We start from the raw sequence: 27698 nt of genomic DNA, 5'->3' as shown, positions 1-27698 counted from the left end.
TTTAGTAGGCCTTTAAGCATGAGTGGAAGAAAGGTTTTTGTGTTATCATTCATATTCTCTGAAGAATGGCCAAGAAATCATAAATTCTCCCAGGGGATGTAAACTTATGATCACGACTGTATGTCCATGTTTCGCTTGTGTAGTGTTGTCCCCTGAGAAGACATACTGTAGAAGAAAGAAGTCTGGTCCGCTTCTAAAGGTCACACACCAGTGAGTCCAATGTGTTGAGTCAGAAGTGGAAGTGAGACTTTGTCAGGTTGTGAATGAATGTTCTTGTCACAAATTGTAACACTTTCTTTTAAGCCACTTCCTGTTCTTCCATTGATTAAGATGAGTAGGGCTTCTCTTTCTTCAGAATACAAATGTTTTACTTGCCGTGCTTACTGACTAACTTTGAATTGAGACAGCTCTGATCTTAGAACATCTGAACTGCCAACTGTTGTTCCTGCAGTTTGTCCTTGCAAAGGAGCAGGAAAAGTATAGAATTCAAGTATATTGTAGATTAACTTCGGCTTTTTTTTTTATATGTTTGGTATAAAACATTTACTTTCAGTTGCTTTGCCGTTCAAGTTGAGATTGTAAAAAGACACAGATTGGATGGTTTTTTACCCCCTGCCATGAATTGAAGACCCATTTCAGGATTCATATTTTGTCAATATTTGACTATTTGCACTGAGTAGAATTAATCATTTATGTCTAAAATGTGACTAATTACCTGTTGTATTTATTAAATAATTGTGAATTCATTACAATTTGTAGCATCATTTCAACACCAGTTTCAGTGCATCTTCACTGATGGACACGATTCAGGTAAGTACACTCTTAAAACCGGGGTAAAAATGACCGGTATTAACATTTCTTGCAAATTGATTGTGTTTTTTATTTATTTTTTTACCCCTTGCCATGAATTGAAGACCCATTTCAGGATTAATATTTTGTCAATATTTGACTATTTGCACTGAGTAGAATTAATTATTTATGTCTAAAATGTGACCGGTATTAACATTTCTTGCAAATTGATTGTACCAGACTGTAAGTAGAAGATTAAAATGCAACAATAACAAGCATGTTCGAAAGACGAACATTGTCAAAATTGATTGAAAACTGCATTTGAACATAATTAATTTGACTTCATTTAAGCAGGCTGTTTATCAGCTTATCTACAGTTGAATCCCATGGCCTTAAAAGGTGAAATCTGCACTGAATGCATTACAAGTATATTGTAGATTAACTTTGGCTTTTTTTTTTATATGTTTGGTATAAAACATTTACTTTCAGTTGCTTTGCCGTTCAAGTTGAGATTGTAAAAGGACACAGATTGGATAGATTTTTTTTACCCCCTGCCATGAATTGAAGACCCATTTCAGGATTCATATTTTGTCAATATTTGACTATTTGCACTGAGTAGAATTAATCATTTATGTCTAAAATGTGACTAATTACCTGTTGTATTTATTAAATAATTGTGAATTCATTACAATTTGTAGCATCATTTCAACACCAGTTTCAGTGCATCTTCACTGATGGACACGATTCAGGTAAGTACACTCTTAAAACCGGGGTAAAATGACCGGTATTAACATTTCTTGCAAATTGATTGTGGTTTTTATTTATTTTTTTACCCCCTGCCATGAATTGAAAAGACCCATTTCAGGATTTATAGTTTGTCAATATTTGACTATTTGCACTGAGTAGAATTAATTATTTATGTCTAAAATGTGACCGGTATTAACATTTCTTGCAAATTGATTGTACCAGACTGTAAGTAGAAGATTAAAATGCAACAATAACAAGCACGTTCGAAAGACGAACATTGTCAAAATTGATAGAAAACTGCATTTGAACATAATTAATTTGACTTAATTTAAGCAGGCTGTTTATCAGCTTATCTCAAGTTGAATCCCATAGCTTTAAAAGGTAAAAGTCATGTTTTGTCATACATTGATCAACTATTTTGTTTAGTCTTATACACCTCAGGCTGTTTTAATACATTTAAAATCACATATGATTTTTTTTTTTTCATTTAAAACACTTCCTTGTAGCCTCCATAACATGTAATGGTGGTGCTGTGGTCAACACTTTACAGACCATCTTCAATGCTGCTTTCTGTCTCTTCACAATGTGCCGTTTTGTGGGCGCTCTTATTTACGTGCCAAAACTCTCCGTCCTTAAACGGCCTCTCCACCCATCAGCCATGTTGCAGTTTTTAGCGCTTCCGTATTGAATCTTCCTTACAGATGTAAGTTAGAACTATACACGGCTTTGTATTAGAAATGGCAACAGCGGAAGATTTTAGCAAGCTTGACCCAGTCTGCATAAAAAAATAAGGAACTTATTAATGATACAACTGAATAAAAAAGGCAGACTTGCGCAAAGCTCTACTGGCAAACTTTTACCATATATGGTGATATACGTTGACATAACTGAGGCAAAATACAGTCGTGGTAAAAAAGTGTACATCCACTTGTAAAGAACATCATGTCATGGCTGTCTTGAGTTTCCAATCTTTTCTACAACTCTTATTTCTTAGTGATGTAGTGATTGGAGCACATACTTGTTGGTCACAAAAAAACATTCATGAAGTTTGCTTCTTTTATGAATTTATTATGGCTCTACTGAAAATGTGAGGGTCAAAAGTATACATACAGCAATGTTAATATTTGCTTACATGTCCCTTGGCAAGTTTACCTGCAATAAGGCGCTTTTGGTAGCCATCCACAAGCTTCTGCTGGAATTTTTGACCACTCCTCTTGACAAAATTGGTGCAGTTCAGCTAAATTTGTTGATTTTCTGACATGGACTTGTTTCTTCAGCATTGTCCACACCAGGACTTATGGTAAGCCATTCTAAAACCTTCATTCAAGCCTGATTTAGCCATTCCTTTACCACTTTTGACGTGTGTTTGGGGTCATTGTCCTGTTGGAACACCCAACTGCGCCCAAGACCCAACCTCCGGGCTGATGATTTTAGCTTGTCCTGAAGAATTTGGAGGTCATCCTCCTTTTTCATTGTCCCATTTACTCTCTGTAAAGCACCAGTTCCATTGGCAGCAAAACAGGCCCAGTACCACCACCATGCTTGACGGTAGAATTGGTGTTCCTGGGATTAAAGGTCTCACCTTTTCTCCTCCAAACATATTGCTGGGTATCCTTTTTTGTTTCATCTGACCACAAAACTTTCCTCCAGAAGGTCTATGAATATATATGTATATATATATATATATATATATATATATATATATATATATATATATATATATATATATATATATATATATATATATATATATATATATGAATATAAATTATATATATGAATATAAATTATATATATGAATATAAATTATATATATATTTATATACATATATATATATATATATGTGTGTATATATATGTATATATATTTATGTATATATATGTATATATATATATATATATATATGTGTGTATATATATGTATATATATTTATGTATATATATGTATATATATATATATATTTATGTATATATATATTCATATATATATATATATATATATATGTGTGTATATATATGTATATATATTTATGTATATATATGTATATATATATATATATTTATGTATATATATATTCATATATATATACATAAAGTATATATCTATACATATATATATATATATATAGATATATATATATCTGTGAATATATATATATATGTATATCTATAAATATATATATATATATCTCTGAATTTAAATATATATATATATTCATATATATATACAGTATATATCTATACATATATATATATAGATATATATATCTGTGAATATATATATATATGTATATCTATAAATATATACATATATATATCTCTGAATTTAAATATATACATATATGAATATATATATATTTATGTATATAAATATATATATCTGAATATAAATATAAATACATATATATATCTTTGAATATAAATATATATATATCTATGAATATAAATATATATCTATAAATATATATATATATTTAAAGATGATGTATTTATATATATATTTATATTCATATATGAATATATATATATATTCATATATATTTATATAAATATGTAAAAAAATGTATATATATATATATTTATATATTCCCGCAATTGTCAATATGCCGTTTTCCCGCCCCTGCAGACGTGGGTGTGGACGAGACTTCACTCCGGCGCGCGCCGTGCTACAAACCCAACACCCCTCCGCGGAGTCGTCGGCTATGTGGGCGTGTCTGAGAAATTGCTCACAGATTTCTTTGCCGCCATTGGCTGACAACAATGGAGGTGGGCGTGAACCGAGGGGAAGGCGGGCCGCTGCTCCGATCCATCCCCGACTCAAGCCGAGTCAGGAGGGATACACAAACGAGTCAGTCGCGTCCTAGCCTGCATGGGCTAGCCGGTAAGCTAGTGTAGCTTGGTGATCGCCGCCGCTACTAAGCCGCCACTTTGTGCCTCCTCAGTCCGGCTCCAGGATGATGAAGTTCCGCTTTCGTCGACAGGGCGCCGACCCGCAGAGGGAGAAAATCAAACAGGAGCTTTTCGCCTTCAACAAGGTAAACTAACGGTCTCGTCCTCGCGACTCCAGCTAATCACTCCCAAGTCTTGCTTTACAGGAATTATTATTTGACTTAAGTCCGCGGTGGAAATGTCCACGAAGTGTCTTGAGCTGTGTTGCTTGTGATAACTTGTGTGGAGGATGAGTTGTTTGCGTGGCGTGTTCCTTCTCAAAGGCCCGCCTTCCATATCATCCGTGATTAGGATTATCATCAACATGCAGCCTGGCAAGATTAGTCAAGTTAAAATTAAAGTTAAGTACCACTGATAGTCACACACACACTAGGTGTGGGGAAATTACCCTCTGCAGTGGACCCGTCCCCTTCTTCCACCCCCTGGGAGGTGTGGGGAGCAGTGAGCAGCAGCGGTGGCCGCGCTCAGTAATCATTTTGGTGATTTATCCCCCCCAAGTCCGACCCTTGATGCTGAGTTCCAAGCAGGGTTGGTACGGGTGCTTAAAAACCTTGAAAATGCTTGGATTTTAATGTTGTGTTGTCAAGGTTTGAAAAATGCTTGAAAATGTTCATCATATTTCTCGGCAGTCTGACTCAATAGGCTAATTATAAAATGGAAAAATAAATAAAATAAGTTTCCTTAAAAATGAAAGCTACACACTTAACCTGTTGGCTTTGCACGAGCCCTTACATTAGGTTGTTGTCATCATAGACATCTTTATAAGTAGACACAGCATTGGCTGCTGTGACGCGAGAAATCGGGCCGCCATCTTGAAGTGGTGATGAGGAGCCGGCAAGCAGCCTGAACTGACAGTTGACAGGTAGAAAACAAAGATGCTAAACTGACATTTGACAGGTAGAAAACAAAGATGGTGTTCAGCGTTTTCCTGCTCAAATGAGCGGACTGCTGAAAATAGGAATCGGGGGATTACTTTTCACAAGTAAGATTTAACATTAACATACTATTGGTTGTATTTTGTGAAAAGAATATTACCATATTATATATAGTTCTCTGCAAACCTATGAAATGTTCTATTTTGTCTTCATTATTTTGTCAGAATGCACCAGAATGCTTCATTTGTATGTGAACATCACAAAGAAATCTTCTGGGGGAGGATCCAATCCAATCCACTTTATTTATATAGCACATTTAAACAACAAAAATGTTTCCAAAGTGCTGCACAACAATATTAAAAACAATGTTCAAATATTATCCTTAGATCCACCAATGACTGAATAATTTTTTTTAAAAAAATAAATAAAAACAATATAAAAATAAATATAATTAAAAACGATTTTAAAGGGTAAAACCAATTAAAACAGTAAATAGAAACCAAAATGTATTAAAAAAAAAAAACACTGAGGACCATACAACTCACGAAGTGTTAAAAGCCAAAGAATAAAAGTGGGTCTTAAGACAGCACACCACTGTGCACACTGGTGTGCTGTGAGATACAGTCTGGTGTGCTGTGGGAGATTGTGTCATTTCACCTATTTGGGTTAAAAATATTTGATGCAAACCAGTAATTCTAATCTGCAAATAAAGTGTCGGTACTCTCTAGAGCTCGGCAGAGTAACCGTGTAATACTCTTCCATATCAGTAGGTGGCAGCCGGTATCTTAATTTCTTTGTAAACGTCGTATGTAATGCTTAAACCACAAATAAACAAAAGGCGAGTGCCCCTAAAAAAGGCATTGAAGCTCAGGGATGGCTATGGAAAACGAGACTAAAACTGAACTGGCTGCAAAGTAAACAAAAACAGAATGCTAGACGACAGCAAAGACTTACAGCGGGCGGAGCAGACGGCGTCCACAAAGTACATCCGTACATGACATGACAATCAACAATGTCCCCACAAAGAAGGATAGCGTCCGCACAACTGAAATAGTCTTGATTGCTAAAAACAAAGCAGGTGCGGGGAATAGCGCTCAAAGGAAGACATGAAACTGCTACAGGAAAATACCAATAAAACAGGAAAAGCCATCAAAATAAGAGCGCAAGACACTACACACAGGAAAACACAAAAAAACTCAAAATAAGTCACAGCTTGATGTCGTGACACTTACTTTAAAACAAGAGCTATAGTGATGCATGCTTGGTTATGGTTTGAATTCATATCCAACAATTGCAACAATGACTTTTTACTGTCAATATCAACTACCGAGTTTACATTTTTAATGTTTTCTGCTGGTGGTGTGCCTATGCATTTTTTCAATGAACAAAAATGTGCCTTGGCTCCAAAAAGGTTGAAAAACACTGTTCTATTTCATGTACACCCTCTTTACTTTCAGTTGGCCATAGTCTTCTCTACACTTGTTTGGTCTTACTCAACTCAAAGAGTAACTACCAAACAGGGTTGACACAATAGCCGCTTTTCGATAGTCTAGAGCAGGGGTGTCAAACGTTCGGCCCGCGAACAGGTTTTACCCGGCCCGCAGGATGAGTTAGCTAAGTATAAAAATGAGCCGACATTTTTGAATGAAAAAAAACCCGCTGTCCTAAATGTGTCCACTAGACGTCACAATAGCAATTCTTTGAATCTTTGTAGATGATGCTAGATATGTAAAAAAAATAAATATAAACCACATGATGTTAGTACACCAGTCGAGGAAATTGAGCAAAAAACCCCAACAACATTATAATTTGTACAATTTCAGAATGTGCTTGTTCTCTTTTTAAACAAAGAAAACAATCTGGAGTTCTTAGAACGCAGATTTCTTGCCGGGACATGTGGTACAATACGATCAGCAAGATAGGATGGAGCTAGACCGTGTAGTATTTTATACATAAGTAATGCATACAATGTAATTAATAATAATAATAATACCTGGGATTTATATAGCGCTTTTCTAAGTACCCAAAGTCGCTTTACATGTTTTTCTGAACCCCCGTAATTGTATGCATGTTTGAAAGAAACTGAAACTAACTAATCAGAGTTACTTTATTAATCCCAGACTTAATGGATAATGAAGTTGGGACCTTTTGTAAAGAAAAGTGCAGAGTAACAATATCCACACTACAGTATGAGCAGGTGTATAATAAACAGGTCATGCAGAGAAAGCTAGTCTGGCAGATTCCAAGCAAGGAACACCAACATGACATGACAAAAAGGTCTGTCAAACTTTGGCAGTATTTTTTGGAATGACATAGGCCCTAGTACCCTCGGAACCCCGTGAGGGACAAGCGGTAGAAAACGGATGGATATTTTTTAACAATATTAAAGGGCAGCATGTCTTTGGCGATTTGAACAACACTTTCTGTCAGCGCACACGATTTTGTTTGCACGGACTTTGTTCACCAAAATGCCTCAGTAATTGTGGACTGTCGGGACAAAGGTTGTGTATCTCTTGGTCTTTCACTCACTAGAAATACTGAGTTGGGTGGTCGTCTTTTAAGTGGGCAAGCAAGTTTGTCGTGATTGATTTTTTTCCCGTGTGGTACCGTTCTCGTGCACTAAGACACTTAATAAACTTAGACAAACTTTAATGACCCACAAGGGAAATTGTTCCACACAGTAGCTCAGTTACAAAGGATGGAACGTGTAAGGATGGAAAGGATAAGGCAGGTATAAAGTAAAATGACAATAGTAGAATGTAGTGTTGTAACTAGGGATGTCCGATAATGGCTTTTTTCCCAATATCCGATATGCCGATATTGTCCAACTCTTTAATTACCGATACCGATATCAACCGATACCGATATCAACCGATATATACAGTCGTGGAATTAACACATTATTATGTCTAATTTGGACAACCAGGTATGGTGAAGATAAGGTACTTTTTTTTAAAAATGAATCAAATAAAATAAGATAAATAAATTAAAAACATTTTCTTGAATAAAAAAGAAAGTAAAACAATATAAAAACAGTTACATAGAAACTAGTAATTAATGAAAATTTGTAAAATTAACTGTTAAAGGTTAGTACTATTAGTGGACCAGCAGCACGCACAATCATGTGTGCTTACGAACTGTATCCCTTGCAGACTGTATTGATATATATTGATATATAATGTAGAATATTAATAACAGAAAGAAACAACCCTTTTGTGTGAATGAGTGTGAATGGGGGAGGGAGGTTTTTTGGGTTGGTGCACTAATTGTAAGTGTATCTTGTGTTTTTTATGTGGATTTAATAAAAAAAAAAAAAAAAAAACCGATACTGATAATAAAAAAAACGATACCGATAATTTCCGATATTACATTTTAACGCATTTATCGGCCGATAATATCGGCAGACCGATATTATTGGACATCTCTAGTTGTAACCATACCAATATTTTGTCACCGGTACTAAACATTTTTCGATACTTTTCGGTACTTTTGTAAATAAAGGAGACCACAAAAAAAATGTCATTATTGTCTTTATTTTAACAACAAATCTTAGGGCACATCAAACATGTGTTTCTTATTGCAGTTAAGTCCTTAAATAAAATAGTGAACATACTAGACAACTTGTCTTTTAGTAGTAAGTAAACAAACAAAGACTCCTAATTAGTCATATGCAGTAACATATTGTGTCATTTATACACCTATTATTTTGTACACATTATTAAGGACAAACTGTAAAAATTGATTATTAATCTACTTGTTCATTTACTGTTAAAATCTGCTTATTTTCCGCTTTAACATGTTCTATCTACACTTCTGTTAAAATGTAATTGTGGAAGTCGCTTCCTAGCAGCTCCACTGTAGACACAGCACAAGAGCCAAGTGTGCAGGTTTAACAAAGTTTGAATGTTTTTAACCAGATCTTCCAAATGTTTTTCGGCATGTCGTGACGTTGCCGTCACTCCCAATCCTCTCTCCTGCTCTGCTCCCGGCCGCTTGCTGTTAAAGACAACAGATGATTAGATTAACATGTACCACCTGTGAAATAGGGATGATGTTTGATAAGGAATTATCGAGTTCGAGCCTATTATCGAATCCTCTTATCGAACCGATTCCTTATCGATTCTCTTATCGAGTCCAGATAGGTTGTTGTATATGGAAAAAAACACACAATATTTGGTTTAACAAAAGCTCACTTTTATTATATAAGAAAAAAATAAAATCTAATAAATAAATAGATATTGACTGTTACCCACCTAAAAAAATAAAATAAATAAATATTGACTGTTGTTACCCAAAGTATATTAAGTGGCATTTTTCAGAAAAACAAATATATACAGTAACACAAAAACAACCTGTCTCTGTGATCACTATAGGTGTATAAATAATAATATAGTGTTAAATAAAATCAGTCCCTTGGGCACAAAACTGAAAATAATACAGCTCTCCAAAAAGTGCACTTCTGCTGCTATTGGAACATAACTGTTTGTTATGATGCTTTGACATTTTTGCACTTTATTTCTTTATTGAAAGAAAATTCTATGAAGAGAAAAGTTCTTTGCAAATGTGGTTACAATGCTAAAAAATGAAAAGTTAAAGCTAAAAAAAGAAATACACTTTATTGAGTTAACATTATTTCTTTATAGGGGGAAAAATGTTATGAGCTAGAGAATATAACAACTACACTACCCAGCATGCAACGAGAGTTACGAGCATGCGCGGTAGCCCCGAAAAGTGTTGCATGTTGCCACGCTGTGAAAGTAAACGTCAAGAACTCGTCTGCGTTATTTATAATTAGACAGACAACACATCTACAGTGTGATTTTGTTTTGTTTACAAGGAAAGAAAAACAAAAGTTAAAAAAGGGAGATATGTTGTATATATATGTATGTGCTGCGGTTGCTTTAAGAACGTTGCGACAGCTGCCGTAAAGGAGGTGCGTTGCTAGCCTGGTTGCTATGTTTCCGGTTGGTCGTAAAAGTGTTCGTCATGTGTTTTACCCTGCTAAAATCTCTCAGTAAAGTTATTCGATGGATTATACCTTTTGTTTTGAACTTTATTACACCTTGGAGCGCTTTTTCCCGTCCATTGTTTTCCTGCTTTCGCTATCTGCGCCTAATGACTGAACTACGTGACGTAATTTCTTGGGATGTCCCACGGAGCATTTCTGGTCGGGACGGGATTCGAATAAAGAATCAACTCTTTTCCTTTACTATAGTGGTCTCGATAACGGGTACCGGTTCTCAAAAAGGGATTCGAGTCCGAGGACTCGGTTCTTTTCTTATCAAACAACCGGGAAAACCGGTTTCGAGTATCATCCCTACTGTGAAATCACCTGCCAGCTGTGTCTCGCCGTCAGCACATGCCCCGCCCCTGCCCGCCGGTGCTCGTCCTCAGTACCATGGACAGCGGCAGTGGGGTGCGGGACCGGTACGTTTCAGAGACGGTATAGTACCGAAAATGATTCATTAGTATCATGGTAATATACTAATACCGGTATACCGTACAACCCTAGTAGAATGACAAGAGGATTCCTTCATGTCATTCCCAAATGGCACAGCTGCTGAAACTGATAAACCCGTAAACACGCACTTACATGGCAACTATCCACGCTGGAAAAGTTATCCTCTTTATTTTCATTTATCGTTGGTTTAATTGACCTGTCAAATATCGGCCCAGGTCTACATAGTGCTCTTGCACCGAGAATTGACAAAATCATGAAATGAAATACGTTTATTTCGGTCATATAATCAACAATCAACCATTTTGTGTGACCAGTTTAACAGTACAGATTATACATATTTAACAATCATACACATTTACACACAAAAAGAATGACTGAAAAAGGAATAGGCTGAAGCCAAAGCTTATATTTGCCTATCCTATACATTCACTGAAAATAAGATTACCGTACCTGGAACATCGTTAAAAAAATCAATGGGATGAAAGTAATCGTTGCTGTATTTTATAATTCTTTATTATTTCACCTTTCAAGGTTTTCTTAAACCTTAACAAAGAAGTACATGTCTTCAGCTCATCACTGAGCTTGTTCCACCATTTTACTCCTAAAACTGAAATACATTTGTGTTTTATATTCCTTCTTACTTTACCTATTTCAAAAATCAATATCCCCTGTAAATTATAGTTTTCTTAATTTCAATAACCTAAGAATACAAGCTGGAAGGCTGTTGTTCTTTACTCCAAACATCATTTCCATTGTTTTTTAAAAACACAATATCTAAAAATTTTTAACACATTAGAACTTATAAATAATGGATTGGTATATTCATAGTAGCACGCTTTGTGTATTATTCTAATGACCCTTTTTTGAAGTTTAATTATTGGGTCTATGTTTGTTTTATAAACATTTCCCCAAACTTCAACACAATATGTTAAATATATTGAATATATTTACATCATATAATGTAAATAACTATGTGCTCATGCACCAAGAATTGACAAAATCACGTATGGAAGTATCAATACTGTTGACAAGCCTACTACCACTTAGTAGGTTGCAGCACACCATTCTCCTGGGAACTGATTGTATTCCTAATTGGATTTCACTTGTAGGTCATCTGGGGCCGTACTTATCAAGCTTCTTAGAGTGCCATTTTACACTTAAGTCCTGAAAAATTTGCGAAATTTAGTCCTACTCTCAAACTTAAGAATACAAGCTTTTTATCAACGTTCTTAAGTTTAAGAATCACTCCTACTCTCCACGATATTTAAGAGACCTTCAGAGGTGTCTTAAGTGGTTAGGAGTTGCCAGCGGGGGATGGCACTGAGGCGAGAGGGACGTGCGCCAACGTTCAGGGAGCGGAACGATGTCCTGGATTTGTTTGATGACGAGCAGCTGATCAAACGGTATCGTTTAGACAGAGCGGGTATTATTTTTGTCACAGATTTAATACTTTTCGATTCCTTGTTGATTTCTGTATGTGGCTGCAGTGGGCTAGTATATATAGAGCCACCCACACCAGTTTCAAATTAGTTGCCTAATTAATGAATTGGAAAGAAAATGTTATGAGAGTAGCGTATGTGTGTGTGTGTGTGTGTGGCCCTTTGATAGGTGACAGCATGTGAGGTGAGTGACGTCAGTGAGTGTGTGGGCGAGAGAAGAGAGGGAGCGGTAGCGTGAGTGCCGGCGGGGACTAGTTTGTTTTGTATTATTTTGTAGTTTATTGTCAAAATATACACTCCCATTGTCCACTTAAATATTTCCAAGATATTTATTTATTCTTAGACAACGGATTCCCTTCCGTGATTGGTCATTTCTATGGACACAGAAATGACGTCACCTAAAATTCCGTTTACGGCACATAGTAATGTCGTAATTCAGCTCTGAGTGTGACACTTAAGATTCAGTCCTACACTTCGCTGAAAGTGTGAGTAAGACGCTTGATAACTAACTTTTAAGTGCAGCTTTCAGCGAATAATTTATTTACTCTTAAGTCAACTCTTAGCAGACTTCTTAGGAGTAATTCTAAGAAGCTTGATAAGTACGGCCCCTGGGCCAACATAGTATACTGTGCAAAAACAAACAAGTTTGCACCAGACTCTGCAAAAGTAGTGTTTTTAAACTTATTGACGGAGGATACTCCTCATATAAAATCTCACTTTCATACTAGAATTGTACAAGCATGGTGTATTATTGACCCTTTTACACTGGAACTTCAGAGGTTGACTTCAATCCATGTTGAGATTTCACAATAATCTTTCCCATACAAAAGCGGTCTTATGTTACGGGCAATATGTGAACAACTCTGATGCATTTTTAGTTTTGGTTATTGGCTGAGCCAAAAGCCAGACATAGCTAACTTGCAGCAATAGTTATCTCTCGATGTCTACTAGAGCTGTCTGATAATATCGGACTTCCGATGTTATTGGCCGATAAATGCTTTAAAATGTAATATCGGAAATTACCGGTATCGGTTTCAAAAAGTAAAATGAATGACTTTTTAAATGCCGCTGTGTACACGGACGTAGGGAGAAGTACAGAGCGCCAATAAACCTTAAAGGCACTGCCTTTGCGTGCCGGCCCAATCACATAATATCTACGGCTTTTCACACACACAAGTGAATGCAATGCATATTTGGTCAACAGCCATACAGGTCACACTGAGGGTGGACCGTATAAACAACTTTAACACTGTTACAAATATGCGCCACACTGTGAACCCACACCAAACAAGAATGACAAACACATTTCGGGAGAACATCCGCACCGTAACACAACAGAACAAATACCCAGAACCCCTTGCAGCACTAACTCTTCCGGGACGCTACAATATACACCCCCCCTCCCCCACTTCAACCTCCTCAAAATAATGCACTTTGTGACTTCAATAATAAATATGGCAGTGCCATGTTGGCATTTTTTTTCCTACCTTGAGTTGATTTATTTTTGGAAAACCTTGTTACATTGTTTAATGCATCACAACAAAATGAGGCATAATAATGTGTTAATTCCACCACTGTATATATTGGTATCGGTTGATATCGGAATCGGTAATTAAGAGTTGGACAATATCGAATATCGGCAAAAAAGCCATTATCGGACATCTCTAACTCCAAATCATTATTAAAGTTACTTAAGAGTTTCACATTTCTGAAATACCACTTTCCCAAACACCACCTGTTTCCAATAAACACTCCCTCCCTCTTTTGCCATTGAGGTACATAAACGCCCCAGCTATACTTAAGTTATGTGATTGTCATATTTGCAATTGTAAACTTAAAGTTGTAATCTTTTTGTCGCTTTTTTTTTTTACTGAAACTTTTGAGCGTAATAATCAACAAACTGAAGAATGTTTGATTTGAAGTAATTGGTTGTTGTTTGTGTCCTAAAGCCGATGAGTAACAATGGAGTCTGACTAGTTCACAAACAGATTGTGGTCTAAAGAAGATTAGTATGATGTCAACTCTGACGAAACAACACTGCTTTGAAACAGGAATGAAGAACATTTAGAGTGTTTTTTTAAATCCTGTAAAGAGTAAGATTGAGAGACTTAAGGAAACCCTCCGTCTTTTGGACTTGACTCAACGACAACACAAACAAACCATTGTCTCATCCGATTCTTAATTCTCATTTGATTCACTTTGGGTGTCTTTTGTCGAAGCGGTCAGAATAGTTTTTCACATTCCTCAAAGTGTTGGTTGCACTGTGAAAACAAATGCATAGTTTTTAAGGTCAGACACCAGCTGCCACAACCATCACAGAGGTGGCCTCTCAACGGGAGCGTTACTTTGTGAGTGCATGTGTGGTCAGACATAAACGTTCAGTTTTACACTCCTACAGTAAAAAGGTCTCGATCTCCAAGAAAGCCCTCACTTTCTTTGACGTTCGGAACGAGACGTAGAAGTCGATCTGCAGTAAATTATGTTTTCCAGCTGCTTCGTGCGGACATTAAAGGCCTACTGAAAGCCACTACTAGCGACCACGCAGTCTGATAGTTTATATATCAATGATGAAATCTTAACATTGCAACACATGCCAATACGGCCGGGTTAACTTATAAAGTGACATTTTAAAATTCCCGCCACACTTCCAGTTGAAAAACTCCTTTGGATATGACTTATGCGCGTGACGTCACAAAATCCACGGACGTGGTTGTACCCCATCGACCCGATACAAAAACCTCTTGTTTTCTTCGACATAATTCCACAGTATTCTGGACATCTGTGTTGGTGAATCTTTTGCAATTTGTTTAATGAACAATGGAGGCTGCAAAGAAGAACGTTGTAGGTGGGATCGATCGGTGTATTAGCGGCTAAGTACAATACTTACAGCAACACAACAAGGACTACTTACTACGCCTAGTCGATGTTTGCCGCCAAACCCACGGATGAAGTCCTTCGTCGCGCCGTCGATCGCTGGAACGCAGGTGAGCACGGCTGTTGATGGCAAGATGAGGGCTGGCTGGCGTAGGTGGAGCGCTAATGTTTTTATCATAGTTCTGTGAGGTCCGGTTGCTAAGTTGCTAAATTAGCCTTAGCGTCGTTAGCAACAGCATTGTTAAGCTTTGCCAGGCTGAGAATTTTTAACCGTGTAGTTACATGTCCATGGTTTAATAGTATTGTTGATCTTCTGTCTATCCTTCCAGTCAGGGGTTTATTTCTTTTGTTTCTATCTTCATTTGAGAACGATGCTAGCACGTTAGCTCAGTAGCTAAGTGTGTCACCGATGTATTGTCGTGGAGATAAAAGTCACTTTAAAGGCCTACTGAAACCCACTACTACCGACCACGCAGTCTGATAGTTTATATATCAATGATGAAATCTTAACATTATAACACATGCCAATACGGCCGGGTTAACTTATAAAGTGACATTTTAAATTTGCCGCTAAACTTCCGGTTCGAAACGCCTCTGAGGATGACGTATGCGCGTGACGTAGCCCGACGAACACGGGTATGCCTTCCACATTGAAGCCGGTACGAAAAAGCTCTGTTTTCATTTCATAATTCCACAGTATTCTGGACATCTGTGTTCGTGAATCTGTTTCAATCATGTTCATTGCATTATGGAGAAGGAAGCCAAGCAAGCAAAGAAGAAAGTTGTCGGTGCGAAATGGACGTATTTTTCGAACGTAGTCAGCCACAACAGTACACAGCCGGCGCTTCTTTGTTTACATTCCCGAAAGATGCAGTCAAGATGGAAGAACTCGGATAACAGAGACTCTAACCAGGAGGACTTTTGATTTGGATACACAGACGCCTGTAGAGAACTGGGACAACACAGACTCTTACCAGGATTACTTTGATTTGGATGACAAAGACGCAGACGTGCTACTGTGAGTATGCAGCTTTGGCTTTTTTTTGCGTATGTACGTAACTTTTTTAAAATATATAAGCTTTATGAACCTTGGGTTAGGTGAACGGTCTTTTGGGCTGAGTGATTGTGTGTGTTGATCATGTGTTTGAATTGTATTGGCGTGTTCTATGGAGCTAGGAGCTAGCAGAGGAGCTAGGAGCTAGCATAACACGTACCGTACCGTAAGTGCGCGTCACGTACGTAACTTTTTAAAAATATATAAGCTTTATGAACCTTGGGTTAGGTGAACGGTCTTTTGGGCTGAGTGATTGTGTGTGTTGATCGGGTGTTTGAATTGTATTGGCGTGTTCTATGGAGCTAGGAGCTAGCAGAGGAGCTAGGAGCTAGCATAACAAACACGCAGGTGTTATTATGCAGGATTAATTTGTGGCATATTAAATATAAGCCTGGTTGTGTTGTGGCTAATAGAGTATATATATGTCTTGTGTTTATTTACTGTTGTAGTCATTCCCAGCTGAATATCAGGTACCGTGAGTATGCAGCCTTGGCTGCTAAACATTCGATAACTTGACCGTATGTGCGCGTCACGTACGTAACTTTTTAAAAATATATAAGCTTTATGAACCTTGGGTTAGGTAAACGGTCTTTTGGGCTGAGTGATTGTGTGTGTTGATCAGGTGTTTGAATTGTATTGGCGTGTTCTATGGAGCTAGGAGCTAGCAGAGGAGCTAGGAGCTAGCATAACAAACACGCAGGTGTTTTTATGCAGGATTAATTTGTGGCATATTAAATATAAGCCTGGTTGTGTTGTGGCTAATAGAGTATATATATGTCTTGTGTTTATTTACTGTTGTAGTCATTCCCAGCTGAATATCAGGTCACCCCCGGCTCTCACAGCATCTTCCCTATCTGAATAGCTTCAACTCCCCACTAGTCCTTCACTTGCACTTTACTCATCCAGAAATCTTTCATCCTCGCTCAAATTAATGGGGAAATTGTCGCTTTCTCGGTCCGAATCTCTCTCACTTCATGCGGCCATCATTGTAAACAATAGGGAACTTTGCGTATATGTTCAACTGACTACGTCACGCTACTTCCGGTAGGTGCAAGCCTTTTTTTTATCAGATACCAAAAGTTGCAATCTTTATCGTCGTTGTTCTATACTAAATCCTTTCAGCAAAAATATGGCAATATCGCGAAATGATCAAGTATGACACATAGAATAGATCTGCTATCCCCGTTTAAATAAAAAAAATTCATTTCAGTAGGCCTTTAAATGTCCATTTCGCGTGCTCGACTCTCATTTTCAAGAGGATATAGTATCCGAGGTGGTTTAAAATACAAATCCGTGATCTACAATAGAAAAAGGAGAAAGTGTGGAATCCAATAAGCCAGCTTGTACCTAAGTTACGGTCAGAGCGAAAAAAGATACGTCCATCACTGCCTCTCAAGTCATTCACTGTAACGTTCCTCATCTACGAATCTTTCATCCTCGCTAAAATTAATGGGGTAATCGTCGCTTTCTCGCTCCGAATCTCTCTCGCTCCATTGTAAACAACGGGGAATTGTGAGGAATACTAGCTCCTGTGACGTCACGCTACTTCCGGTACAGGCGAGGCTTTTTTATCAGCGAGCAAAAGTTGCGAACTTTATCGTCGATTTTCTCTACTAAATCCTTTCAGCAAAAATATGGCAATGTCGCGAAATGATCAAGTATGACACATAGAATGGATCTGCTATCCCCGTTTAAATAAAAAAAAATTCATTTCAGTAGGCCTTTAAGAGCCAACTTTAATGTTGTGTGAACCCAATGAAATCGGAGCTTTTGTTGTCCCTTTCAATAACTCTCCACAAACTTTGTGTGGTGTTCGGGTCTGTGGGACCCGTTTTCATTTTTTTATTTAAAGAAAAATGATACAATTAATGAATTTTTCAAACTGAGACTCACTGACTTTGGCTCATTTTCTGTGAAGAACATATATCAGAATACATAATTAATGACCACACACCATACACCCCCCCTACTCATTTCTATTACATATAAGACAGTGGTTCTTAACCTGGGTTCGATCGAACCCTAGGGGTTCGGTGAGTCGGGCTCAGGGGTTCTTCGGAGGTCAAGACACACCCAACTCATCGTGTAAATAAAAACTTCTCCCTATCGGCGTATTACGGATACGTCAACAGCAGAAGTCACACTGATTTGCAGGTGTGTAATTTGTTGTCAGTTTATGTTGGTTTTGTTCTTTGAACAAGTTGATGTTCATGCACGCTTCATTTTGTGCACCAGTAATAAAAAATGGTAACACTTTAGTATGGGGAACATATTCACCATTAATTAGTTGCTTATTAACATGCAAATTAGTAACATATTGGCTCTTAACTAGTCATTATTAAATAATTATTAATGCCTTAAACGGCATGGCCTTATTATAACCCTAACCCTCTAACCCTAACCAAATAACTCTAAATTAAGTCTTTGTTACTTAAAATTAGGGCTGCAACTAACAACTAATTTGATAATCGATTAATCTGTTGATTATTACTTTGATTATCCATCCATCCATTTTTTACCGCTTGTCCCTTTTGGGGTCACGGGGGGGTGCTGGATCCTATCTCAGCTGCATTCGGGCGGAAGGCGGGGTACACCCTGGACAAGTCGTATTACTTCGATTAATCGATTAATAATCGGATAAAAGAGACAAACTACATTTATTTCCTTTCCAGTATTTTATTGAAAAAAAACAGCATACTGGCACCATACTTATTTTGATTATTGTTTCTCAGCTGTTTGTAAATGTTGCAGTTTATAAATTAAGGTTTATAAAAAAAAAAAGAAGAAAGTAGCCTCTGCACATGCGCATAGCATAGATCCAACGAATCAATGACTAAATTAATCGCTAACTATTTTTTACAATCAATTTTAATCGATTAGTTGTTGCAGCCCTACTTAGAATATGTTCCCCTAGTGTCCAAAAAACTCTAAATTAAGTCTTTGTTACTTACAATATGTTCCCCATACTAAAGTGTTACCAAAAACATATAACTTTGTCTTGAATTTGAAAAGAAAAAACATTTTATTTTTCACTAAAGAAGGGTTCGGTGAATGCGCATATAAAACTGGTGGGGTTTGGTACCTCCAACAAGGTTAAGAACCACTGATATAAGATGTCCGGGGCTAATAGAAGTGTGGAAATGTATGTTCTGTGTACCACACACACACACACACACTTACACATTGCAGGCCTAGACAGGAGGAGGACAGAGTGTAGGTACACAGAACATCAGAGGGTCAAATGTGCGAGAAAATGAGAGCAGACAGTGTTGACAAACAATGTTGCAACCTTGTGTGGGAACCGCAGGTGCAGAAACACAAAAGAAGAATCCCTGTGGGATGCAGAAACTGGCAGAGAAATTTTCCGTGCAACGTTCATATTGTTGTTACTCAGCCAGCGTTTGTGGGTTTGATGGACCCGTTACATTTCGTGGCTTTTAATGCCTCACAATCAAACACTTTTATGTTCAAATACTGAACAGATGTTTACCTTATCCCAATAAACATCTGTTCAGTATTTTATAGGGGTGTAACGATACGTGTATTTGTATCGAACCGTTTCGGTACGGGGGTTCCGGTTCGGTTTGGAGGTGTACTGATCAAGTTTCCACACGGACATATTAAGTAGCGTAACGCACGTTGTGTAAACAATGCACACCGAGGCACAACACACGGCATGCTAGCAGCTAACGGGCTAGGATAGACTGACCATGCGTCCTCTTTTCACCGGACATGTCCTCTTTTGCGGAGCTGTCCGGGCGGAGTCTCTTAAATGCCTCAAATGTCCGGCATTTTGAGTTAAGGTTGCGTGTATTTTTAATGTACGTTCAGGGTTAAGAAGGGGTTAAAAACAAAACAAATTGAGCGTGCAGCAGCATTGGTGAGGGAGGGGCAGAGACAGAGAGAGAGAGAGAGTTATGATAAACGCGCATGCGTCGTCAGGCTCTGCTTTTTATCCATAGATTTATCACATTTCATTTTTTATTATCTATAGCAGGGGTGTCAAAAGTGTGCCATTTGCAGCCCACAGCTAATGTTTTAAAGGCCCACGGCACATTCTAAAAATACTATTAAAATAAACAAAAACATAACAAAAGTGAAATAAAAAAGCTTAAAGGTTAAATGTAATTTAGAAAAAGTTGCAATGTTGACTAATAAAACAAAGCTGTTTTTTTCTCTTTCAAACTGTCATTGCTCAAAACATAATATTGACTCAAAATCAATGTTATTATGAATTATTGACCTATCCAAGGTTCCCATTACTTCACATCAAATATTCCACTAAGAAAAATATTTTTGGTGGAAGATTTTGCAAATTTGGTAAATAAATAACCCAAAAATGTATATTTTGTTTTCTTACTGTACCGAAAATGAACCGAATTGTGACCTCTAAACCGAGGTACGTACCGAACCGAAATTTTTGTGTACCGTTACACCCCTAATTTTTTAAAATAAAAGTGTTTGATTGTGAGGCATTAAAAGCCACAAAATGCAATGGGTCCATCAGACCCACAAACGCTGGCTGAGTAACAACAATATGAACATTACACAAGGGTTAAGGGTGTCCTCACTGTATAAACACACACAAGACTGAGGGTGTGTCCTATGGTGCAGACTCTTTAATCATTATTTCTTGCTTTAAATGACACTTCAGTCTTCTAATTAACTTCAGGATGAAAACCGTGTGTAGCTCCATTGCTGGCTATCCACCTTCCTTTGTCAATTGTGTTGCTCATCACAATACGTCATAATAAATCTGTGTTTGAATGTCACTCATACAGACGGTGGAGCATGGTTTCCCACATCAACCAAGTGCGTTGGCCTTTGACCCAGTGTTGCAACTCATGGCTATTGGCACTAGGGCAGGAGCTATCAAAGTGTATCCTTTTGCAAGGTTGAGATGATGCATCCAGCCAGGAAGTAAGTGCATGTTTGCTTTTTTCTATGAACAATGTCATTTGCAAACACTCGGTGTGGTGTCCATGTAGAAACTTTGTGACAATAGCATGTTGTCCTGCTGAGTATTTTCAAGACAGTTGTATGAAAAGCTGTCAAGTGTGTTGAAGTACAGAGACTAGTTTTATTGAAACTGGTTTTCCCTTTACATTGGCTTTGCTGCAGTGTTCTTTTAAATTCACTCTTTGGAGATGTCATGAGTCGTTTGCCCAAAATAGGGACTTTTTGGAGTTCCTATAACCATTTTAGTCCCCGGGCCATTTTTCGTGGTGTTCCGACATACGGAAACTAGGGATACGACCCTCCGATTCTAGAATCAATCAATCAATCAGTGTTTATTTGTATAGCCCTAAATCACAAGTGTCTCAAAGGGCTACACAAGCCACAACAACATCCTTGGTTTAGAGCCCACATAAGGGCAAGGAAAAACTCACAACCCAGTGGGATGTCAATGTGAATGACTATGAGAAACCTTGGAGAGGACCGCGCCTAGCATAATAGTGTGAGAGTCCAGTCCATGGTGGATCTAACATAATAGTGAGAGTCCAGTCCATAGTGGATCTAACATAATAGTGAGAGTCCAGTCCATAGTGGGGCCAGCAGGAGACCATCCTGAGCGGAGACGGGTCAGCAGCACAGAGATGTCCCCAATCGATGCACAGGCGAGCGGTCCACCCCGGGTCCCGACTCTGGACAGCCATTTTAGCACATACACTAATTAATAATAATGTTGGCTTCTAGGATATGTAGTCCTATGCAATCAGCACATATGGTAATTAATAATAATGTTGACTTCTAGGATACGTAGGCCTATACAATCAGCACATATGGTAATTAATAATAATGTTGACTTCTAGGATACGTAGTCCTATACAATCAGCACATATGGTAATTAATAATAATGTTGGCTTCTAGGATACGTAGGACTATACAATCAGCACATACACTAATTAATAATAATGTTGACTTCTAGGATACGTAGTCCTATGCAATCAGCACATATGGTAATTAATATTAGTGTTGACTTCTATGATATGTAGGCCTATACAATCAGCACATACACTAATTAATAATAATGTTGACTTCTAGGATACGTAGTCCTATACAATCAGCACATATGGTAATTAATAATAATGTTGACTTCTAGGATACGTAGGACTATACAATCAGCGCATACACTAATTAATAATAATGTTGACTTCTAGGATACGTAGTCCAATGCAATCAGCACATATGGTAATTAATAATAATGTTGACTTCTATGATATGTAGTCCTATACAATCAGCACATACACTAATTAATAATAATGTTGACTTCTAGGATACGTAGTCCTATACAATCAGCACATATGGTAATTAATAATAATGTTGACTTCTAGGATACGTAGGACTATACAATCAGCGCATATGGTAATTAATAATAATGTTGACTTCTAGGATACGTAGGACTATACAATCAGCACATATGGTAATTAATAATAATGTTGACTTCTAGGATACGTAGTCCTATACAATCAGCACATATGGTAATTGATATTAATGTTGACTTCTAGGATAGGTAGACCTATATCTATATCAAAGATCAGCTATATGACAACACTCTTGTGTTTTTAGGAATCTGCTGCAAAAATAGTAATGTCTCACAAGTTAAAAAACTTTTTTTTTTTTAAATGAACTCACAGGCCACCATTTGCATAGCCCTATTGATCAAAAGAGAGAGGAGCTAAAATGGAACCTTGACAAACACTACTAACTAAAGAAGTTGAACAAATGACTATTGACTGCATCTGAAGTAAACAACCCCGACATCAACGCTTTAGTTACAGTAATCACATTATGAGAAATATGTAAAACTGCCAAAAAGGAGAGGACCTAAAGGGGTGCCTTGAGGAACGCCTATGGAAATCACAAGTTTGGACCCCGGTGTTTGTTAGCTAGGTTCAAATGTCAATGCAAGGATCTGCCAATGTGTTTACAGTGGTCCAAGTTCCTCTATACAACAGCAGCTTTTTTTAGGAATTTGCTGCAAATATCTCCCAATTTTTTTAACTGAACTGAATGTTGTCATTCCAGGGCTGCCCGTTGAAGAGCCCTGTCTTACAGGTTTTCTTTGGTTCTTAAGTGAAATTAAGTAAATTGTTATCATACACCCACAATATTGTGTTCTAGTCTGTTAAAAGCTTGGCTATGCTAGATGGCTTTCCCAAAAGTGACTGTTCTGTGGCATCATGGGGATGGTTTATGGGTGAACAGAAGTGACAAGAGAAAACCACCATTGGTGTCCAAAGAACCCTTGGATAGGAGGGTTGACAAACACACCAAGAGGCTACTTTGAGCATACTGATATCAAAGCCACAGTTGTCTTCTTGAACATTTAGAACATTGTACCACATTTAGGGATGATGTTTGATAAGGAATTATCGAGTTCGAGCCTATTATCGAATCCTCTTATCGAACCGATTCCTTATCGATTCTCTTATGGAGTCCAGATAGGTTGTTGTACATGGGAAAAAACACACAATATTTGGTTTAACAAAAGCTCACTTTTATTATACAATAAAAAAATAAAATCTATTATATAAATAAATATTGACTGTTACCCACCTAAAAAAATAAAATAAAAAAAATAAATATTGACTGTTGTTACCCAAAGTATATTAAGTGGGATTTTTCAGAGAAACAAATATATACAGTAACACAAAAACAAGCTGTCTCTGTGATCACTATAGGTGTATAAATAATAATATAGTGTTAAATAAAATCAGTCCCTTGGGCACAAAACTGAAAAGAATACAGCTCTCCAAAAAGTGCACTTCTGCTGCTATTGGAACATAACTGTTTCTTATGATGCTTTGACATTTTTGCACTTTATTTCTTTATTGAAAAAACATTCTATGAAGAGAAAAGTTCTTTGCAAATGTGGTTACAATGCTAATAAATGAAAAGTTAAAGCTAAAAAAAGAAATACACTTTATTGAGTTAACATTATTTCTTTATGGGGGAAAAATGTTATGAGCTAGAGAATATAACAACTAGCATGCAACGGGAGTTACGAGCATGCGCGGTAGCTCCGAAAAGTGTTGCATGTTGCCACGCTGTGAAAGTAAACGTCAAGAACTCAGCCAACACGCCTCGTCTGCATTATTTATAATTAGACAGACAACACATCTACAGTGTGATTTTGTTTTGTTTACAAGGAAAGAAAAACAAAAGTTAAAAAAGGGAGATATGTTGTATATATATGTATGTGCTGCGGTTGTTTTAAGAACGTTGCGACAGCTGCCGTAAAGGAGGTGCGTTGCTATGTTTCCGGTTGGTCGTAAAAGTGTTCGTCATGTGTTTTACCCTGCTCAAATCTCTCAGTAAAGTTATTTGATGGATTATAGCTTTTGTTTTGAACTTTATTACACCTTGGAGCGCTTTTTCCCGTCCATTGTTTTCCTGCTTTCGCTATCTGCGCCTAATGACTGAGCTACGTGACGTAATTTATTGTGATGTCCCACGGAGCATTTCTGGTCAGGACGGGATTCGAATAAAGAATCAACTCTTTTCCTTTACTATAGTGGTCTCGATAACGGGTACCGGTTCTCAAAAAGGGATTCGAGTCCGAGGACTCGGTTCTTTTCTTATCAAACAACCGGGAAAACCGGTTTCGAGTATCATCCCTAACCACGTTGCATATTTCCATACAAAAAGTTTTGGACACCTGTGTTATCATTAAGCTGAAGTAGTGTTTGCTGACTAAGTGTATGGCTCCATCCACAAATGTAAACATCCCATATGCAATTTCCCACATGGAATTTGAGCACCCTACAAAAGTCCCTCGTCGTGACATACAAGATCTTTTTGTGGTAACCAAGAATTGCACCATTACCATGGTGGTTTTGTGGTGAATTTGTAGCCTTTTAAGGTATTTTCATGAGGTCGTGTTCTGCCGCTGCCTGTTTGTGTACAAGCAAGAGCCTAAAAGAGTCTAAAGTTCTGTTTGTGTCGTCTGATTTCTTCATGTTTGTCTGGCATGTTCCTCATGGTGCAAACAGCGGCAGCCAGGAGGCGTTTAACAGGATTCATCAACATGCCAACGTCTCCGCGTAGCAACCGTGTTCTCCCTGGGTCTATATGCACACATTTATCAGTGTGTGGGAAGATGCTGGTGTGTACGTGCATCGGAGTGCAGCAGCAACTCTTTGAAATACTGCTTTCACAGTCCGAGAGAGGAGGGGAGGGGGGGAGCGCGAGTGAGGCGGGCTGGTGGTACCAGGCAATCCACAGAAGAAGGAAGAGAGAGATGGCTGTGTGAGCTTAACAGAAGGGAGGCGAAGTAACTCTAACGAAATGACCGATACAGCAAAACCTAGACATGTCTTTCTCAGTCTTAGGACTCCCAGCTGCTCCTGGAATTTCTGGAAAGTCTGTACGGACGGCGTGCAAGTACAAACCCCGTTTCCATATGAGTTGGGAAATTGTGTTAGATGTAAATATAAACGGAATACGATTATTTGCAAAACATTTTCAAGCCATATTCAGTTGAATATGCTACAAAGACAACATATTTCATGTTCAAACTGATAAACTTTTTTTTTTTTTTTTGCAAATAATCATTAACTTTAGAATTTGATGGCAGCAACACGTGACAAAGAAGTTGGGAAAGGTGGCAATAAATACTGATGAAGTTGAGGAATGCTCATCAAACACTTATTTGGAAGGCAAATTGGGAACAGGTGGGTGCCATGATTGGGTATAAAAGTAGATTCCATGAAATGCTCAGTCATTCACAAACAAGGATGGGGCGAGGGTCACCACTTTGTCAACAAATGCCTGAGCAAATTGTTGAACAGTTTAAGAAAAACCTTTCTCAACCAGCTATTGCAAGGAATTTAGGGATTTCACCATCTACGCTCCGTAATATCATCAAAGGGTTCAGAGAATCTGGAGAAATCACTGCACATAAGCCATGATATTACGGACCTTCCATCCCTCAGTCGGTACTGCATCAACAAGCGACATCAGTGTGTAAAGGATATCACCACATGGGCTCAAGAACACTTCAGAAACCCACTGTCAGTAACTACAGTTGGTCGCTACATCTGTAAGTGCAAGTTAAAACTCTCCTATGCAAGGCGAAAACCGTTTATCAACAACACCCAGAAACGCCGTCGGCTTCGCTGGGCCTAAACTCATCTAAGATGGACTGATACAAAGTGGAAAAGTGTTCTGTGGTCTGACGAGTCCACATTTCAAATTGTTTTTGGAAACTGTGGACGTCGTGTCCTCCGGACCAAAGAGGAAAATAACCATTCGGACTGTTATAAGCGCAAAGTGTAAAAGGCAGCATGTGTGATGGTATGGGGGTGTATTAGTGCCCAAGACATGGGTAACTTACACATCTGTGAAGGCACCATTAATGCTGAAAGGTACATACAGGTTTTGGAGCAACATATGTTGCCATCCAAGCAACGTTACCATGGACGCCCCTGCTTATTTCAGCAAGACAATGCCAAGCCACGTGTTACATCAACGTGGCTTCATAGTAAAAGAATGCGGGTACTAGACTGGCCTGCCTGTAGTCCAGACATTGAAAATGTGTGGCACCTAAAATAGCAGAAGGGAGACCCCCGGACTGTTGAACAACTTAAGCTGTACATCAAGCAAGAATGGGAAAGAATTCCACTTCAAAAATGTGTCTCCTCAGTTCCCAAACCTTTACTGAGTGTTGTTAAAAGGAAAGGCCATGTAACACAGTGGTGAACATGCCCTTTCCCAACTACTTTGGCACGTGTTGCAGCCATGACATTCTAAATTAATTTAAAAAAATAAAGTTTATGAGTTTGAACATCAAATATGTTGTCTTTGTAGTGCATTCAATTGAATATGGCTTGAAAAGGATTTGCAAATCATTGTATTCTGTTTATATTTACATCCAACACAATTTCCCAACTCATATGGAAACGGGGTTTGTAAAAGGAACTGTGCACCCAGTCATTTTAAGGGCAACAGTATGTGACAACAGCTCAGCACGGTGGGTTAGGGTTAGCCCTAACCCTAACCATTTATTTGTTTGAGGACAAACATGACACAAACCTTCCCAATTGTTAGAAAGCCCTCTGTTTAATATGTTTGTGCGTATGCTTCACCGATGAGACTATTTGGTGAACATCGTTTTGTCCTACTAATTTCGCCGGTTCTTGGACTCACCACACTGTGGACTGTGACGCAACGGTTTGTTTACATGTCAAATCTTCCACTCCTCATTTTGTCCACCAAACGTTTTATACTGTGCGTGGAATTTTGGGGCAGCGTAGCTCGGTTGGTAGAGCGGTTCCAGGTTCGATCCCCGCTTCTGCCACCCTAGTCGTAGCTGTTGTGTCCTCGGGCAAGACACTTCACCCACCTGCTCCCAGTGCCACCCACACTGGTTTAAAAACGGAACTTCGATAATGTGTTTCACTATGTAAAGCGCTTTGAGTCACTAGAGAAAAGCGCTATATAAATATAATTCTGTTCAGTTCAGTGACTACTCCGGCTTCCTCCCACCTCCAAAGACATATTTCACT

General features: G+C 37.9%; 1 protein-coding gene across 3 annotated transcripts in view; it reads left to right on the top strand.

Moving 5' to 3' along the window:
• The first annotated feature begins 4293 nt into the window (after nucleotides 1-4293).
• Nucleotides 4294-27698, top strand: part of llgl1 (LLGL scribble cell polarity complex component 1) — a 106644-nt gene continuing 83239 nt past the window's right edge. For 2 of the 3 annotated variants that reach the window (XM_062049887.1, XM_062049885.1), the window contains exons 1-2: nucleotides 4360-4571; nucleotides 20970-21067. In XM_062049887.1, the coding sequence (XP_061905871.1) occupies nucleotides 4491-4571; nucleotides 20970-21067 (179 nt within the window). In that variant the 5' untranslated portion in view covers nucleotides 4360-4490. Of the gene's footprint in view, nucleotides 4572-20969; nucleotides 21068-27698 lie in introns of all 3 variants that reach the window. The other variant, XM_062049886.1, reaches the window with a different exon arrangement.

The sequence above is a fragment of the Entelurus aequoreus genome, linkage group LG06, assembly GCF_033978785.1.
Source record: "Entelurus aequoreus isolate RoL-2023_Sb linkage group LG06, RoL_Eaeq_v1.1, whole genome shotgun sequence".
NCBI classification, from domain to species: Eukaryota; Metazoa; Chordata; class Actinopteri; order Syngnathiformes; family Syngnathidae; genus Entelurus; species Entelurus aequoreus.
The sequence above is the reverse complement of the archived record's forward strand: the minus strand, read 5'-3'. Positions and strand labels throughout refer to the sequence as shown.